The sequence below is a fragment of the Copidosoma floridanum genome, unplaced genomic scaffold (genome assembly GCF_036245765.1).
Source record: "Copidosoma floridanum isolate Cflo_tuat_1 unplaced genomic scaffold, Cflo_Japanese_pri ptg000014l, whole genome shotgun sequence".
Classification (NCBI taxonomy): domain Eukaryota; kingdom Metazoa; phylum Arthropoda; class Insecta; order Hymenoptera; family Encyrtidae; genus Copidosoma; species Copidosoma floridanum.
In genome coordinates this window covers 7,648,920-7,668,461 of record NW_028321891.1, presented here as the reverse complement: position 1 = coordinate 7,668,461, position 19,542 = coordinate 7,648,920, and the positions used below count along the sequence as shown (strand labels likewise).

Below are 19,542 nucleotides of genomic sequence, written 5' to 3'. Positions count from 1 at the left end.
TATAATATCGTCTTCATCGTCGACTTTCTTTACTCCCATTATCTTTGCTACATAATACTTTATTTATAAATATATGTATGTCAAATAGCGTATATCACGTTACAAAGTCGTGAAGAAAATCAATGGAACGAGCGAATACCTATCGTGTGTCAAGCTAACAAAATGAGAGGGACGAGAACTCGGGACTGCCAAAACAGAGATGCCAAAGGCTCGTCCTCCCTTATTTTTCTGGGATCGAAATTTAATTAAACGCGATGATTATTGTAACAAAGGTATGACAAGTATACACAAGTGTGTGCTCCTACTGCTAGTATCAACATTTATACATTTTACAACCAAAAAGTACTCCCAGGTTTTCTTTTTTTATTTTTTTTTATTTTAATAAAGATTGAAAAACAGAAATTTTAATTGGATTTAATGTAAGAAAAGATTCGGACCGGATGGCGTAGGGTTGGACAAAAAAAATTTAAAGATCGCGACTGCAAAGTGTAAAATAATATGTTGTTTACGTTGCCGATCATCGTATGAAATCTACGTGTTTCCCAAATAAAATCAGTATCTTTTTCTACTTCGAAAATGGAATTCTCTAATCGTACGAACTATGAGATCAGGACGATCTTGAGGGTAGTGGGTAGGCGACTAAGGGTTTATTAATGGTCTTTTTTGTGTTTTTTTTCTTTTTATAATATATATATATAGTATTTCTTTGAAAATTCGAAAAAATTGCGCATGACTTTGTATAATTATTACCAACTGCCTTTAAGAGCTAATGTGTATACAATAGAAACTTTACTGCTTTTTATATAAATAGTTGGGTATCGCGTATATGTATTACAAATTCACTTTCGTCGCTTATTTTTTTCGAGTCTTAAAAAAATTTGTCCTTCACGTCCAAAATGTTTATTGTTTTTCATTGTTATTTCAGTTATTAAAATATTTTATTTGACATTTCCTTATAAGAGACTTTATCATTTGCTCATACCTGACCCAAAGATTGTGGTTTATTATACTTTTAGGACGTCTTTGACAACACTCGCACACATACCTACGGGTTAGTTAATCGGCGCTTCGAGTTTAACATAAAAATGTGACAGTACTATACGCGTGGTATAATATACAAATAGATATACATACATGTAAACGTGATGGCACGGTTCCGCAAAAGTATAAAATAAAAAAGAAAGGTCCTATTAGTCCATTATTTACTTACAGCTTATCAGCGTTATCATATTTATGTACAAAGGTTCTAGCTGCTATCATTGTTTGCTTTATTACTAACTGTTATACGATAATTACTTCAGCAGGGAAAAAAAAAAAAAAAAAAAGGAAATTGCAGTACAATTACATAAAAAAAGATAGTGGGGTAAAAGCTGCTTGTCACTGCAACATCAGTGCTTTTTGCTCCCATTACACTGTACTTTTTACAAAAATAAAGTAGGCTTATAAAATTATAAACGTATCAACAAATGTACACTTTATCAAAAACAGAAACAGTCATATGCAAGTCCATTTGGCGTATGAACGAAAAATTGACATCCCGTTGTTTTGATCGTTTATTAGTATAAAACGGTGGATTACAATATATAATAGGTCGTTAATGACACGTTACAAAATTATCACTGTCTTGTTCTTAAAATGGACAACTAATCCAAGTGTGCGAATCGATGTATGTAATGTGTAAATTCTGCAGTCATAAGTATTATTGAGAAAATTTAAGAAAAACCCCGTTATTGTTTTTTTTTTATTTAATAATTGAGATAGCATAATACCTAAAGCGTTATAGTTTTCTATCGTAATAACAAAAAAATTACGTGCGCAGTCGTTTCGCTACAAACTTTACAATTACCATCTGCAGTGTAAGCTCTTTAGATTCATTCTATCACTAATTATTCGCAAAATTTCTGCACTATTATAAAAAATGCATAAACTGTAAAATTTGTGTATTTTATCGCCATTTGATATATTATATAAATACCTTTTACAAATTTATCTACTTGCTTCATCTCATCACAGAGTTGGTGGTAAAAAAAGTGTTTTTTTAAACAAAAAAAACAAAAAATATATTAAACGGCGTAGTTGAGTTTACAAACAAAAAAAAACTAGTGCAGCAGAACTGGTGCATCATTGAATTCGCTTGTTTATGTACCCTACGGTTGGTTTATTCCGTAAACAAATTTTCGGCACAAACAAAAAGACAGAAACCTAACAACAAAGTAACATAACTTGTCTGAAAACTCGACTTCTTTTCGTCCCCCCCAAAATCTGGAGCGTCTGCTCCAAAAGAACGCACAAAAAGCTCAGGTCAATCGACGAAACGTGATGCAAGCTAGTCATCATTGAGGGGATGAAAAACGCATCGGATGGTGCAACAAATACATCCCTATAATACGATGTTTACATGTTGTACGCAACGTAGATGGGATCGAGTTGATCCGCGAGGAAGCCGTCGCGCAGGTGCATGCGCTGCTTCTCGCCACGCGAATTAATGGGTACGACGCCCGGATCGACGACTACGACGACCCCGACGACAAGGTGATGCTCCTCGAGCACGGCACTGGTTACCAAGGCGACGAGATCTAGCGCCTCGCTTTCGCTGCCATCCAGCTCCACCACGACGACGAGTAAATTCGTCCACGTGAACACAGCACTGTAAGCACAAAACAAAAAAAAGTGTAACCCACACACTGTATTGTAACAATGAGCTTACGGTAGAGTAGAGGCAAAACTTACCATTCGGCGATTTTCTTGTGGCATCTCATGACGCTGTTCTCAATGTCGATGGGGTGGTACCTCATGCCCCGCAACAGAATCGCCTCGTCCAGAGCGCCGACGACAAACACAGCGTCGTGCAGCTCGGAATCACCCGGTGCCACGTCAACCTCGGACACCGAGCTGTTGTCCCCGGGAATCTCCGGTCCCCCGGGGGTCTGCTGCACGGCCTCGGTGCGCCTGAGGAAGCCCAGGTAGCCGGTGCGCGCGTACACCTCGCCGGTATTGCCAGTGACGAGCCGAGCGTTAAAGTGATCGGCGTAGTCGCTCTCGTCGCCGTAGATGGTGAAGTAGCCACTGGCGTTGTGGGGCGACTGGACCCAAATCTCGCCGAGGTGCGAGTCACCGCACTGGCCCTTCGTCTCGGGATTGGCGATAATGACCTTGACACCGGGAAGGAGTTTGCCGGACTCCATCAGGCAAAGCGAGTGAGGTGAGCCACGCTCGACTAGGGATACCCGGTCGTTGCGCAGGGCGCGCAAGTCGACGTAGACCGTCGAGGGTTCCGGACTCGAGGCGCCCTGCAGGCATATGGCGGTGTTCACTCGACATCCAAACGAGGTGGACACGGCTCGGGGGCTCAGGCCAAGGGCGGAAAAGAGTTTGCTGAAACTCGTCGTCAGTGCTATCCTCGGCCTCTCCTCGGCCACGACGACGCAAGTCCTCACGCAGGCCAGACTGACGCCTCGTGCCTTGAGCGTCTGCACCGAGGAGCCGAGGCCCTTTGTGCAAAGCTCCATCACACCGTAGGAGCAAAACGTATCTCTGACCCTGGAATGACTGACAGCCGACAGCCACAAGGCCGGATTGGCCTCCACCTGGTGGCGAAGAAGAAGAAAAAAAAAAAAAAAAAAGGTTTGAGTAAAAAATAAAACAATCTCAATGTAGGTCTTCTCACCTCGGAAGGTGGTATGAGTATGGAGTGGTGGCCGCTGTATATGCTGCTGAGACACCAAAGCGCGAAACCAAGACCCGAGTAGGGGTCGAGGCAGAGCGCTATGTGCCTCGAGGGGTAGAGCTCGCAGGCGAGCTTCATGGACCGGCACAGGGAGGTGACGGCCGCGTGGGACATCTTGATGCCGGCGAGCATGCCGGTCGTCGAGACGCTAAAGTCCAAATAAGCCAGCATCTCGGCCGTGGGGGCGCGATACAGCACCGGCAGTTTCTTCTTTGGCATGTCGTCCATGTCGAGGATCGTCGGCCAACTCTTGACCTCGACCGCGTTGTTTGCTTCCTGCGCAGGACCAAAGGGAGAAAAAAAAAAAAAAAAGAGCGAATGAAACCTTTGGACCGGATGAGAGATCAAATAGTAAAATGGAAGGGCCCATTACCTTAGACTTGAGCAACTTGAGGATACTCTGGTTCGTGAGAATGAGCACGGACTTGCTGACGTCGACGATCATGCGCACGGTGGGCAGGGTGGTCTGCAAGTTCTGTGGATGGGGTGGTCGGATGGTGACGGGAACGGCGCCGACGTAGAGGCATCCGTAGAAGGCGCATATGAGGTCGGTGCCGGGTGGGAAGAGCAGGGCCACGTGGTCGCTCGTGTTGATCCTGCCGCGATCGAGCAACAGGTTGCCGATGCGCTCGGCCTTCTTGTGGAGCTGCGAGCACGACAGCGACGACGCCACCGCGCCCTTCGAGTTCAGCGCAGTGAAGATCACGTGGTCCGAGGTGCCCACGGCTCGCCACCGCAGTATCTCCGAGATGAACTGGTACTGCGGAAACACGGCGTTCATTTCGCTTTGTCTGATGATTGCTTCTTCGTGCGACCCTTTTAACTCACCTTTTTCGCGCTGTCGCTGTCTTCGTCGAGTACCCCGATATCCCTGCCCTGGGCGGAGGCCAGACGGTTGCCCTGGACGATGTTGCCGACCATGACGCTCGCCGGTCCGACATCTGTAACGGAATCCCCCGCTAGACGCCCCCGCGTACATCACGTTAATTTTAACCAACGCAAACGCTCAAAATTCTACTTTCTTTTTTTTCTTTCTTTCTTTTTTTTTTTTTTTTTTCTTTGCGTTTCCAAATCATTGCAATAGAAGAGCAGTAGTCGTGGTACACCAGACTCTCCCCTGACTGAGGCCAACGACTCTTTGTTCCAGCGGCGAATTCGACCTTTTTTTTTGTTTCGTTGTGCTCCACGATGCACCCCCCAGCCCCCGTATTATCGTATTGCTTCGTAAGTTGGTGTAATTTTACTCGTCTTTTTGGTTCAGTCGTACAAAAAAGGGGTTTAAAAAAAGGTAAATTGTGTCAAGGGCACACATTTTTTTACTTGCAATTTAAGTCATTTGTTTTTTCAAACAAAAACAAGGGGGGGGGTGTTTTTTTTAAATAAAGGGGGAAGGGAGGAAAATAAGTGCACGGGTGTCGATAGTGGTCGTCGATTTACAACAAAGACTCGAGGTTTACCGTGAAACTCAGCCAAAAGAAAGAGAGGTTCACCAAAAAACGGAGTTTTTGAAATAAATAAAAAAAAATGCATTCAAATAAAACACACTATCTAAGGCTAATTTTGAAGAAGACAGATCGTTGAGATACGAGCAAGCAAAGAGAACAAAGAAAATAATGGTCGATCTTGCGTTGGTCGTGAGAGTAAAGGTATACCTGATCGTCTCGATTGGATTGAATTTTGAATTTAATTTCAAAAAGGGTCTCTGCTCTCTATTTTTCGGTCCATCAAAAACTCTCGTGTCACTCAAGTTCTAAGCGCTGATGCACGGTTTTCGGCGAATCTGCGATCGCCATCGGGTTTGAATCCTTAATTTTCGATTATAAACTAAGATCTAATGTACAATCGTCTAAAACGATGTTCGTGCCCTTGGAAGACAAGTTTTCGCGATTGACAATGATTCGACAAAAATATCGTATGTATAACAAAAAAAAACTTGTCTTTCAGTACACTGTCAACTATTTGTTTAAGTGAAAACCAAAGCGTTTGTTCGACAAGTTTCCCTCAAAACTAAGAAACCACTAGTCTATCACTAAGAAACATTGAATCGCTCAAAAATTAAGGGCCCAAAACGTACCGCGAACGCCACAACGAAATGCCCAAAAAAGCGCGCATCAGCGTTTCATACATACGTATGCAATGCACATACAATGTACTTGTCATCGTGAACAGGTAAATGAAGGTAAAAAAACAGTACAATATATGTATAGTAAAAAATTACAATAAAAGAGAGTCACACGGGTGCATTAATTTACATCTTGTTTTGAGCTTTAGCGTTGGTCGACTTACCCGAATGAATCTCACGTGGCTTTGGCAGATTCGTGACGCAAGTGTGCGGACAGAGGAGCACGTTGGCCGGGTGGAGTGTGCCCTCGAGGAAGCGCCTCTTCGTCTCGGACAGGTGTATGCCACCCAGGGGTGTTTTTGGCAGGTAGTTGGGTGGCACGAGGGCCAAACAGTAGATACCGACCGCGTGGATCGAGTCGACGGCTTGCAGGACTCGCGACATCCACTGAAAACTCTGCACCCGCGAATCAAACAACGGTGAGAAACGAGATAAACGATCAACGTTTATATAGCAAGAACGGCCGGCGTGTTTACCTCCTCCTCGCTGCAGTCGGGCCGTTGTTCGGCCACTACGCATATCCTCTCGTCTCTGAGGACCCTAACGCTGAACACCGCGATTCGGCCCCTGTAGATGAACTTCATGGGCTCGACGGCCAGTACCGTGGCGATGATGTCGTCGGCGTTGTGCTTCCGGCCGGTGACGGTCATGAGGCCGTCGCGGGAGCCGCACACGAAGACCAGGTTGCCCGGCCCGAGGAAGCCCAAGAGACCCGAGCGCGTGTACTCGACGTCCCCGAGGGGCTGGCCCTCCGTCTGCTGGGGTATCACCTTGAAGTTGTTGTTGGTCATGCCCTGGAGTCCCCAGTACTGGCTGGCCGTGGCAGGACTGTGGACGCAGATCTCGCCTACTTCGTCCGTCTTGCAGACCAACGGTGGACCCTCCATCTTGATGACGGTCACGATACCTGCACGATCAACCAAACGGGGGGGGGGGGTTTGTAATCAATTACAACTGATGGTACAGGCGGATACGGGGGGAAAGAACGTTGGTGTGTTGGCGCACTCACTTCCAGGCATGACTTGGCCGCAGTCCTGGAGGGTGAGCGAGGTCAGGGAGTTCTCCTGGTCGACCCTGACGACGCCAAAGCTCAAGCCGGACATGCTCAGCACCCCGCGGCCCGTGGCGTTGACCCCAGCCCGGCCAGGCCGCCTCACGGACACGGTGAGAGCCTCGCTCGACGAAGCACACGGGCAGACGGCGTCGGGCCTCAGGCCCTTGGGCTGGAAGACCGAGAGGAACTGGTCGCAGGAGGACAGGGACCAGGGATTCGCCCCGTCCGCCACGAGGAGCAGCCGGAGGGTCGACAGAGATATGTCCTTGTGGTCCTTGGTGGCCAGTAGGCCCCAGTGGAGATCCCGCGACTTGACCACGGCCACGCTGGCCCGGTGCTTCGTTATCATCTGCATCCAACTGGCCGGGTTGACCTTCATCAGGGCGTACGGTATGAAGATGACGTGCATCCCATTGAGGATGCTCGTGAGGGTGCTGTGCCAAAGCCCGACCTCGCGCTTGAAGTCAAGCACGCAGACCATGTTCTCGCCCTCGGTGTAGCCACACGCCTGGGCCAAGGCCCGACAGTGGGCCAGCATGGCCGCCCGGGTGACCGTCACCCCCATGACCGAGCCGTCCCTGTCGGTCGTGTACTCGATGTAGGCCGGGGTGTCGTCGGTCAGTCTGGTGGGTGGTATCCACTCCTTGGGCGTTTTGGCGAGGTGCTCGGTGACGAACCAGTGCAGCTTGGGCCAGCCCTTGAACGCCACCACCTCGCCGGCGCTCGTCTTGGGGAGATTTTTCAGGCACGCCTCGCTCGTGAGGGCCACCTGGATGCCACAGCTGCCAAGTAGAAAGCCGATCTGTTGGGAGCCGGCGTCGCGCCGGGTCAGGGGTACCTCGATCGGCACGGGGACTATGCCCGCGTGCAGGCAGCCGTAGAACGCGCACACAAAGTTTATGGGGTCGTCGTTCGGGTAGACCAGGGCTATGCGGTCCCCGGGTTTCAGGCAGCACTCGCCAACGACGCGGCTTAGGGCCTTGTTCAGCAGCGTGTAGGCTATCTTGTACGAGCGGCTCAGGAGCTTGCCGTAGGTCAGGGTCACGCATAGCTTGCCGTTAGGGTCGAGGACCGTAGCCGCGGGAGCCTTATACGATGCCGAGCCGTACCTGGAGGATCGTAAAGATTCATGCGTACGTTAAATCGTGATGTATATTTTACTACCAAGGGATAGAAATCTATGTTACCGATATTATTTTTTAGGGTAACCCTCATTTGGGGTTTCATCCATTACTTTAGATCAAAAATAAAATGGTAAAATTGACATTGATGAAACTTAAAACAAACAGAAAAGAATGAATAAGCATTTGGTCGGAAAGGTGAATTATTCTGCTTGACCATGAGTCCTTGTATACTCAAAACACTGGTAAAACCCACCTCTGAATGGCGCACTCGAGCGATCGCGGTAATCCCGAGGGTACGGACATCGACTCGCCGACCGCGGGCGTCATCGTGCCACCCTCGGGCTTCGGGGCGTTTGGATCCTTGGGATTGGCAGCTATTTCGAGCTCGATGTCGTCGTCCTCGTAGAATTCTGGCAATGGTCGGCGCTTAGGCCGTTTGAGGGTGTTCAACAGCTGCTGTATCTTCGCCGAGACCTTCCAGCGACCCGTCGTCCCCGTGTTGTTGTCCTCCACCACGTGGTACCTGTTCACTCGGTCTGCACCTGTGAACCCACCATTTTTCAAAACGATTAACTTGCTGTGGCCCTTTGTTTTCTTAACGTTTGTTTTTTCATTGCGTGATATCTTAGTTCTGAAGCTAATAGCAATACTTTCAAACAAAATGTCAATCTTTCAAATTTCCCTCGTAAGTTTGATCACGATCTAGGACATTGTAATTTATTATTGAACCACCTTGACTGCTGCATACATACATAATGTTATAAATACAATCAATTTAATGAGTATTCGACGTAATCGATTCCATCAAATGGGTCGTCGATTGCACTAGAGTTCTTGTTCTTGGATTCGATTAACCAAGATATTCTTAAACATAGCGGACTAGCCAATGGATGGATAAGTGTGTATAGAGGAATGGAGAAATAAGTAGGTTGACATGACTCACCAGCTGGTCTCCGTGACGTGTGCGTGACATCGGGTGGCTGTACGAGGTTGCAGTAGGCGTGGGGCGTGTACTCGGCTATGTCGGTTATGTCGGCGGGTGGCCGGCGCGCCGGTGGCCTGGGGGGTGGCGGGGTGTCGCGGGCCGAGCCCGTGCTGCTGGTGTCCGAGAGCCCGGTGCCGGTGGGTCCGCCGGCCCCGGGACTCTCCTCCGTGACTACGCTGTCCTCGTCGCTGCTCGACTCCCCGGCGGCGTTTGTCGTCGTGCAATTCGAGCTCGTGCGCTCCGGCCGCTCGGGGCTGCGGGCCATCACCGAGGTCCGCTTCGACGGCATCGGCAGCGAGGGCTTCGGCCGGCCCTGCATCGCCGCCAGGGCCTGCTGTACTGCCTCCTGGCGCACTTCTACGGGGCAAAATAAACACGTAGCACGTAAATTACTCGATTTGTGTGATTACGCCGGATCAAATATTGTACATGTATATTCGGGTCGACTTTTTCTTTTTCTTTCCTAATCCTCCGCAAGTCAAGTTAAACTTCTCGTACACATGTAAACGAAGTTCAATTTCTCGTGCACGTACAAGCGTCATTTAACTTCTCGTTTGTGTGTGTGTGTGTGTGTAAGTTCAACTTGAAGTACATATGTAGACGCGAAGTTTAACTTCACGTACGGTATCTAGTTTGGGTATGTGGAGTTTAATATCATGTGCAAGTTTTAGGGTACACGAATGAAGTTTAACTTTACGCGTGTTTGTGGGCAAAATTTAACTTTACGTACAAAGTCTTGTTAAACTTGATGTAAAAATTTTCGTGTGTTTATACAAGCGAAGTTTGACTTCCCGAGCAGTAATGACACAAGAAACAAGCACCTTAAGTTGAGAAATTATTTGTCATTGAATGTAGAAAAAGGTTTATACTAGCACTCGTGCGACATTATGTCGTGCAAGTAATTACTCTCTTGCAAAAATCACCGGTTTTGTACCCTTGTTGCACGATGTACGGTCATGTTTTGTAAATACCGTTGTTGTTTTGCCATAATTTATATTTGATTGTCCAAATGTTTCAATGCGAGTAAGAGCACGCCTTTTTTTCACTATAAGTACGCTTTGAGCGTTTTTACTTCATCGAATGTTGACATATACTTCAATAACCGCGCAAATTTCTCGTTCAGACAAAAAATACCCAGCACACTTGTCATTCGAGCAGCATCGCAACGGAAACATTCGACAAGGCAAAAAATTTAAGAGAAAATAAAAACAAAACGGCATTTCTAACTTTTCGTTCTGTCCACAGACGCGTCACTGCAACATTTCCCAATTAAACCCAAAACTGTGCGCAGTCATTGCCGTATCCCCCGACGGAATCAATCCTTCTCAATAGTATCCACATCAACAAACATTTTTCCACACCGTTTCCCAACTCAGCGCGCATTAAACGAAAAGACGACCAACAAAAAAAAAAAAAAAAAAAAAAAAAAAAAAAAAAAGAAAGAAAAAAGACCATAGACATCGAGCAACCGGGCAAACGAGTCAAAAGTCGGCTCATAAAAGTCGCGCAATCGCCGCTCGGCAACTTAACGCCTCCCCCATTAGTTGCTATACTTTATATACGTATAAATCGAATTCTCGAGCCAACGCGGCGTTAAAACGATCCGCGCTCAACTCGACGCCGAGTCCCGCAGGGGATATGTATATATGTACCCACACGCGCGCGATCGGCTAGCTCGACGGTATTTCGCCCTCGCCATCGAGAACACAGAGAGAGAGAGAGATAAAAAAGACACCGCTCTTACGAAAGTCCCTCCCGTGTGCAGATGTATATATACTTGCAGTACGTTATACATACAATATACGTAGGTACAGGCACGGCAGTGGCGCATTGAAATAAGGAGAGTACCTTACAAAAGACAAATACCTGCAGTACCTACATACACACGTAGTACGTATCGCCGGGAGAGATCGGTAGGGCAATCGTGCGTACATGCACACACACACACGCTTCGCGGGTACGGAATAGGTATCGAGAAAAACAGAATGGACATACCAAGGCGCTACCGCTGATATTTGTACACTGTGCCGTTGTTGTTGTTGTTATGTGTATACATGTATAATATACGTATGGCGCTCAAAGATCTGACCTTTTCTCTCTTTCAGTGCTTCAGCCTCCTGTGTTCCTTTGCCGCGCTTGTATATTGGGTATAGGTATAGGTACCGATCCGCGAGCCACGGACTTTCCCTCCGCGCATTGTACAACATACCTGGGTATATATATATATCGCGTGCTCGAGCTGCTCGAAAAGCCTACGCACTTCGAGAGTGCAATATACATACACGTGACGGTGGACTAGCTGTCGCGTGCGTGCGTCTTATCGTGTGTCGACGATTTTTCACGCCCTATACGTGCCGATCCATTCCTATTGTGACTCAGCTCCTGTATATGCATACAGATGCGGAGAATGCGGCAAAGAGGAGCGCGTCTGCGGGGTGTGACGGAGAAACGACCCTTTTTTTTTTACATCTCGATCTGTGCTTCCTTTTCGCTGTGTATTATAGGTGATCGGTAAGAGGCTCTGCTACGTGTACGTGCATGGTATCTATATATATCATTGAAGCTTTGTTGTATATATTATTAATTCGAGTGTCGGCGTTTTTTAAATAAAAGAGAGAGAGAGAGAGAGACGAAAGGTCGCGTCGCGTTACAATTACACCACGTGGTGAAAATGTTCGGCATACCGATTTCTAGTTGGAAAAATTGATGAGAAAGATATACGATAGATCGTGCCTATCAAAACATGTACACGTTATACGCCCTTACGCGATTGCTTTTCTTTGCAAGGATATAATTATATACTTAGTACAGCCTATACATATCCCTCCTCGTATCCCTCTGATGTGTATCCACAGGTAGGTACAACACCTATACATTTATACGCATGGCTAATGTTGAGCACATAACATACAGTTGTTGTGTATACGAGTACATGCACAGTAGGATGGCGAGCAGCGACTCTTGGTTGACTCTCGAGGGCGACTCGTATCTTTTGAGAAAGGCTCGGTACTTATATTGGTATACACCTATAAAGAAAACGCGCGTTCGGTGGACTTAACAGTCGTAAGTTTCGCCCCCTCCCCCAACACACTCCTCTTTCTTCATTCTCTTTATGTTTAGCGTACGCTGTGTATACATGTTTATATAAGGTTCATATTTTGTGCTGTATATAGCACAGAACAAGTCGCGATTGCGCTCTCTTTGCCCGCGGAGTGTATCCTTTTGTCCTGCCTGTATCTCGCGTGTGCGTGTGTATAATATTTCGTACTATATTGCCTGCATGCATGAAGTATCTTTGTATGTACTCTCGCTTTCGTATAGTATTGGACTTTGGTCTACGCTCGTTGTCGCGACATTTTTTTTTTTTTCTTCGGATTTGCGGTGTCATGACGCAGCTGCGTCCGTGGACCCCCTGACGTTTCACGAGGGTATGTAAGGATTTTTATGGGTCACGGGTTTTTTTTTTTTTTTTTTTTCCCCTTACGATTTCCAAGTTGACTAGCGATCATTGGCCTGGTGATAAACCGGTATCATAATAAAAATGAACATTTTGGAAAAAATTGTATGGGTTTTCAATTGAAATTTGTCCCGCATTTTGCCGATTTATTTCAAAATTCCTGTCACGAACACTCGATTTTCATTTGATGTTTTCCCAGTGTTGCTCGTATTTAATTTTCAATTGGAAAATGCTCACTGCCCATCACGTTTTTTATTCTCTGTAATTTAAAATTTTCCATGGCTAATTAAAGAGAAAAAACTACAATTGAAAGTTTATACGTTTTTTGTGATTAAAATCAAAAGCCTAATTGACGTGATCATCATCTGTTTACAAAATTATTTTGACAATCGGAATTTTCGGCACTTAAACTTTCCAACGGGGTAAGACAAAAAAAAAAAATCTTTATTTCACGATTTATTTCGCACAGCAACACTCTTTGCACAAAAGAAAACGTAAACAATCAATCCTTATCTCGCGGTGGGCGTATCGCGTGCCGCCGCTGCAGCTATTGCGCGACTCCGCAGGAAAACGCAACGCCAAACAGGTATGTGTACATATATATATATATATATATATATATATATATATATATATATATATATATTGTTTTTACCCGAGACAATCAAGCGCCGAGTATTTCAGTGGTAATGCGCTCACTCCACCCCCACCCCCTTCATCTCTCGCTATCTTCGTTATCAGCGAAACCATTTTCGGACAGTAAAAACCTTCCAACGATACAATTCGCGCCGCAACACACGGTGCTAAACTGTATCCGGTGCGCGTGTTTTTATTGCACCTCCCGCTCTTAAGTGCATTTAAGCTCGACTGCACCCGAAATCTGAGACGGCGCGCTTGGATTGCGCAAAAATAAATAAATAAATAAATAAATAAAAATGTTTGGATGACGAATTTATGTTTGACGATTGGAATAATGCGTGGATGATGAAAAGACTTTCGAGTCTGACCACAAGCGGATTGTTGGTGTTCTGTTCCAACGATTGCAGTGGCAAAGAAAATTCGATAAATGTCTAGTGCATCTTGAGACACGACTTGCCACTTTTCACTACGTTTTCCGCCTTGCGAGCGACACCGGTCAAAGTGCCGAGGCATGGAAATTGTCAGCTCGTCGTTGACGCGAACGCTATTACGGACAGGATCGCGAAGGCGGAAAGGAAACAGAGACATAGTTTTAAAGGTATGTCAATTAGCGCTTCTCTCCGTTATCTCTCAGCTCGACGAGTTGCCTCGAGTTTACGTGTTTGCCCGTAAAGCAAGTGGACTTTTTAAAAAACACCATACAGGCGTGGCGATACTTTTTTTTTTTTCGGGGTTTATTGCAAAATTTCAACTTTGGGTGTAACTAGTGGGACGTAAATTGTTGGTCAAACGAATCTTTTTCATTTTATTGTTAGTGATTGTTATGAAATATAAATTTTGTGTTTTTGTGTAAATTAATGCATTGCATTACACATGTATTGTATTGTCAACATGTATATTTCGTCCATTACAATGTTAATACAATAAATACCTGATTGCACTTTCAATATTGACACATTTTGTTTAGGCTATTTTATTATATTCATTGAGAGAAAAAAATTTTTTTAATTATAAAGAAATTACCATTCCACACAGCAAATCGGATGCAAGTTGGCGAAAAAAGATCATTGCTTTAACAGTTAAATAGGCTTGAATAGTAAAAATTACTATGCTGGAACAGTGAACCTTTATAGGATCGATTTAACTGTTGAAACAATAATCTTCACTGCTAAAAATAACAATTTTTGATGGAATTTCTGTATAATTTTTTTTTTTTTTTTTTTTTTCTTTTTTTTTCTTTCAGTGTTTTTATGGTGTTATTACAGAAAATAATACATTTTTTTACTAAGATTTTAAAATTAAAAAAGAAAAATAACTAACTTACGTACATTTCTAAAAATACTACACTATTTAAAGATAAAGATACTGTGACAAAAATTATTTTACTTACTCCATTTATAAATATACTCTACTGGATTACATACCACATTATCAATCAAAATACAAACTAGCATAGGTAAAAATTACTTCAAAATCATCAAAACAATTACTAGACAAAGCAAAATTTATTCGGAATGAAAGTTAAAGGTAGTAAAAAAATATGGTGCACATAGAAACGTAAACAAAAGGATTTGTCATGCCTGATGATAAATAATCAAACGATTGCATATTATTGCATTTTTGTTATTCTTGAATAAAAAAAAAAAACCACTGTCATCGTCATGTTTGCGAGCCGATATCGTTTTTAATGGTGTTAATCTCAATATTTGAAGTGTACGACGCGTACACGTGAATAAGTATGTGTCTCTTTGTGATGGGCATCACAAAATACTCACCGGAATGGTATCGACTCTCATTGCGCGTGAGCCTGCGGTTGCCGCGCCTCGCGGCAGACGAGTTCGAGTTGTTGCTCGCGTTGTTGTTGGCCGTGGGGTTAGCCAAAGGTGCGCCGATTCCGCTATTAGCCGCGACTCGACCGCCTGCAGCAACGTATGCAACAACAACGAGAGACAAACCATAGACACGATACTCTTTTTTTTTTTCTTTAACTTTATTTTATTTTTTTAAATCAAAGAGTCGTTGATTTGCATAAATAACAAAAAAAAAAATAATAAAAAAGGGAGCTGTTCGCAGGAGACACTTTGTGTATTGCGTTAGGCAATAAGGTTTTTGTAATTTCTTTTTTTTACCAAAGTAATGAGTAATAAAACACTTTCCAGTTATTACAAATTACATGTTAATTGGATGACTACATTAAAAAAAAAAAAAAAAAAAAATTAATTTAGTTATAATGCGTTAATAATATTTTTAAATAAAAATTTAATAAGTTGTTAGTAATTTGTGGACTGAAAAAAAATTCGTCAATCCAATAAATGTTTATTTAAATGAAAAAAAATATATACATTTGAATCAAATGAATATTTAATTAAATTAATTATATATTACGTTACAAATAAATTATTCATTTGATTTAAATTAATACCATTTAGTTTGAATAAATATTTATTTTATGAAAGTAGAAATTTTGTATGTATTCGAATAAACGTTTATTTGAATCGACAAAACTTTTTTTCAGTGTGCAAAGTGTACTTGAAAAATTGTTAAAGAAATCAGTGTGTGGGTTCTTCTAAAATAAATCTTTATAAATATTTTTCCCATAAAATTCTAAAATTGCTTAGTAATTTACGATCAAATTTATTCAACAGTCCATTACATTTTTAATTTAGTTATTTATAATTCATTTCATAAACGATATTTTGTTTACTATAGCTGAAACAAGCAACAGGTGATAATATTTATTTAATTACTAAGTAAAAATATAATTAAAAAAATAATAGTTCGAATAATTATTTTTTATGGAGCAAACATTTTAATTGTACTACACTTTTACACTTTTCCGCAGTTACACACCAAGTCAAATTTTCTACTAGCCTAATATTGTCCTTGACATGCATTTGAAGGTGAAGTAGGTATACAGTAATACACATCCTGTTATATAATGTGTAATGTAGTTGAAATATTTTTTTATTACTAATCAATCATGAAATTTTATAGTTTATAACAAATTAATTTTAATGTTTGTGACAGGCTAATAATGGTTATTTGGTAAATAAAATTTAATAATTATTATCATGGAAAATAACTGTAATTGAGATTTGTTAAGTTAAAAATTTTTCTTGGATCCATTTATTTTTTAAATCCAAATAAGAAAAATTATAAAATTTACACAATGTGTGACTGAAAATTAAAATTTACAAGCGTATTTACAAAGTGTCTCCTAAAGTGAAATAAAAAATTAACTTAATATATTACACAAAAATAATAAATGACAATAATGAAAAAGCATGAGATAAGAAAGCCATAAAAGTAATGAAAGAAAAAGTTTTGTAGGTGCTTTATTTGCAGCTAGTGCCAGAAAAATATCACAAAGAGGCCTCGTCGTGAAAGCCCAAAAAAACGTGCCATAGATATACAGACATATATATTATACGTAGAAAGAGGAAAAAAAAGGTAAAGTAAATGAAGCAAAATAAAATGAAAAGCCTACGTAGAGAAAAGAAACATGTTGGGCACAAATACGAGAAAAGAAAAAAGAAGAAAATCACTCCACAAACTGGAGCAGAGCTCTACCCTCAAAAAATCTGCGACTCTTCTGCGCCCTCTGCTACCATTCATTTATTCGCAACAACGAAAGAAAGAAGTAATAAAAAAAGATACACGACTGTAAAAAAAAAAAAAAAGAACCCCCTCGTAAAAATATTCACTGGGAGCACGTGCACAAGAAGGGTAACTTTCAACTCGGTTTCATTCCTTTGTCAACGTGATTACTATAACTGTACGTAAACAAAAATGAAACTACTGTAACTTTTACTGTTAAATTACGGTAATCCTAAATTTATCTGTAAATACAAGAAATTACGGTAAAAAATCATAGTAATTATCATGGCGTCTCAACAAAAATTACCATGCTCTAAAAATAGCTATGTTAAATGTGTGTTGGTTACCTCAGCAGGATCACAGGTCCTTCCTAATGTACACTGGTATCGGGTAATTTTATACTTCAATTATTTTGTATGTTTTATAATTTAGCCTAACAATAATACAGAAAACGTCCCCAAGCGACAAGAGGCAAGAACTCTAAACTCCGTAATGTTCTCACGGATCTGTATTAGCTTATCATTTTTTTGTGAAATATTGACGAACGCGTTTATGTCTTAATTTGAAAGCTCAAAAATAAATTACAAATCTTGAAAATTGATAAATATGAAAAATTATAAATTACCGACGAGACCACGGAAAAATGTGGGACCCAGCCTTTGGCGTTAGAAAGCGTCGCGGGCACTGTTTTTTTTTCTTCGATGGATATTTATAGAACACGTGTGCACGGGCCGCGGCCGCAGCTTTCGATGAGCGGCTGTTGTGTTGTTATCTCAAAGCGTTTACCATAAGTAATATTATCCGTGTGTGTGTATATATATATATAGTTTCCACACGTACGTGGTGGCGTCCAACGGCCGGTTGGCGTATCTAATTGGCCGAGCAGTTATATTTACTGTGAGTATTTGCAGAGTAACGTTACGTGTAGCTGCTCTTTGGACTTTGAAGACGAAAAAAAATAAAAAAAAGCGGGAGAGAACATAACGAGTTCTTCGTTTTTATGCTCGGAGGCAAATTGCACTACTGCTCCTTCCCCCCATCCCCCTCTCGTGTACTCGTAGTGCACGCGAACTAGCTCTTTTTTATAAGTAACGAGGAGGAAAAAAAAAATTGTGTACAAAATCAAATTACTTACTCCCAAAGTGTCTCCACTGAAATTATTTTTTCTTTTATTTATTTATCTATTTTTTATTTTTTTTTTTTTTTTGTGGCAACCAGATGGATACGTCGGACTTTGTGATCAAGGATGAGTAAATCAACACAATGGATGAAAAGTTTTGTACATTAAAATTTTTTGACATAAATTAAAAAGTTGTGATGAAAGTACATCAACAACGGTTGGAAAAAATTCTCCAAAGAAAAGTAGTTACATAGCATTATTAAAACCTTAAAGTTTTACATTTCCTTGGTATAAAAAAGTATTTTTCAAAGCACACTCTACTTTCAATACCATAAGGGGAACTATTTGCCCAAAATTAGTAAAAAGTAATATTTTAGTTAATAAACCAATCATGTTTGTAAGACCTCAAATATGAAAATTTTTCCATCGGAACACATACTGCTCATTATGTTGCCTGGTACACAAAGTCGAGTTTCTGATGCTTGTACGTGAGTGGCGTTCGTTCGAAAATCGTGGAATCTCGGTGTGCATGTGAGACGCATTTTCGTGTAATATCGGTAAATGTCTATTTCGATGCGATTACACGTTTTGTCGATTTCGGCACGATTTCCCGAAATAATAGAGTGTATCAAAGATCATTCGTTCACACGATTGCAAAGTAGTACCAAATTTTCTCTTTATATTTGTTTTTAACAATTAAAAGCATACCAATCGTAAATTAATTAATTTTTTTTTTCACTACACGTTTGACACTATGTACAATTTATTAACAAGTATTAGCAAATCAACAATATTATATATGTATTGAAAATAATAATTATTACTCTCATAAACATGTATGACCATTAATTATATGCCAAAAAGGGAAAGGAAAAAACATGCGACACTGATAACAAAATATTGATTTTGAGTTATTAGCCAATTCTATTTGAAAAGCTTCAAATTACTAAAACAAATGACAAACAATTCATTAACTAAACAAATAACTGATATCGATTTTTCAATTGTACGATCAAATAAAATGACAAACAAAAAAAGCACGTCAATATATCATAACCTTATCAAGTTAATACTATGTACTGTCAATTTTACGCCATGTCTGACTATAATCGGCTGTATCTACTTTTACAAAGTCTACATTATTTTTTTAAAGGAAACACTTGACAATCATCTTTCAATTTCAGATGGAGGCAATTACGTATCGTTAACGATAAAATAGTAAACAATTTACTTGCATGTTTCGTAAAAAAAAAAAAAATATATGTATATTCTAAAAAAAAAAGCTACTCCTTGACATTTAACTGGAAAAAAAAAATTCTTATCGGATACAGTTTTGGCGTATGCTCAAAGAATAAAAACGTTCAACAACAACAAAAGAGAAACCAAAAGGAACGAGAGACAGAAACAACAACAATAACGACAAAAAAGGGGGGGTGAGGGGGGCGGGAAGAAGGATCATAATCTACATTGAAAACGACAAAAAAAAAAAAAAAAAGATGATGGAAGCCGAGGCTGCGGCAGGGACTACCTGAGTGATAGCGTTTTTCGGAGTGAGTGACGCGTCGCTGAGTGCGCCGGGCGCGGGGCTGGGGGCGCCCACCGCCACCGCTGCCGCTCCCACTGCCGAAACTCGTCCTCTCGAGGCCGCCGCTGCTTCCGTTACCACTGCCGCCTTTGCGTGCGTTCAAGAAAAGACAGATTTTTGTTTGTTTTCTTT

At 41.9% G+C, this 19,542-nt stretch overlaps 1 protein-coding gene across 1 annotated transcript in view; it reads right to left on the bottom strand.

Annotated features, from left to right (window-relative positions):
• Positions 1-376: 376 nt before the first annotated feature.
• The window catches only part of DIP2 (disco-interacting protein 2), a 42,795-nt gene continuing 23,629 nt past the window's right edge, over positions 377-19,542 (bottom strand). The window contains exons 5-16 of the mRNA XM_023391102.2: positions 19,354-19,497; positions 14,884-15,027; positions 8,971-9,369; positions 8,281-8,569; positions 6,859-8,012; positions 6,326-6,756; positions 6,014-6,245; positions 4,556-4,686; positions 4,101-4,487; positions 3,668-4,003; positions 2,731-3,587; positions 377-2,647 (exon numbers count right to left, since the gene is read on the bottom strand). Of these exons, the coding sequence (XP_023246870.2) occupies positions 2,395-2,647; positions 2,731-3,587; positions 3,668-4,003; positions 4,101-4,487; positions 4,556-4,686; positions 6,014-6,245; positions 6,326-6,756; positions 6,859-8,012; positions 8,281-8,569; positions 8,971-9,369; positions 14,884-15,027; positions 19,354-19,497 (4,757 nt within the window). The 3' untranslated portion in view covers positions 377-2,394. The remainder of the gene's footprint in view (positions 2,648-2,730; positions 3,588-3,667; positions 4,004-4,100; positions 4,488-4,555; positions 4,687-6,013; positions 6,246-6,325; positions 6,757-6,858; positions 8,013-8,280; positions 8,570-8,970; positions 9,370-14,883; positions 15,028-19,353; positions 19,498-19,542) is intronic.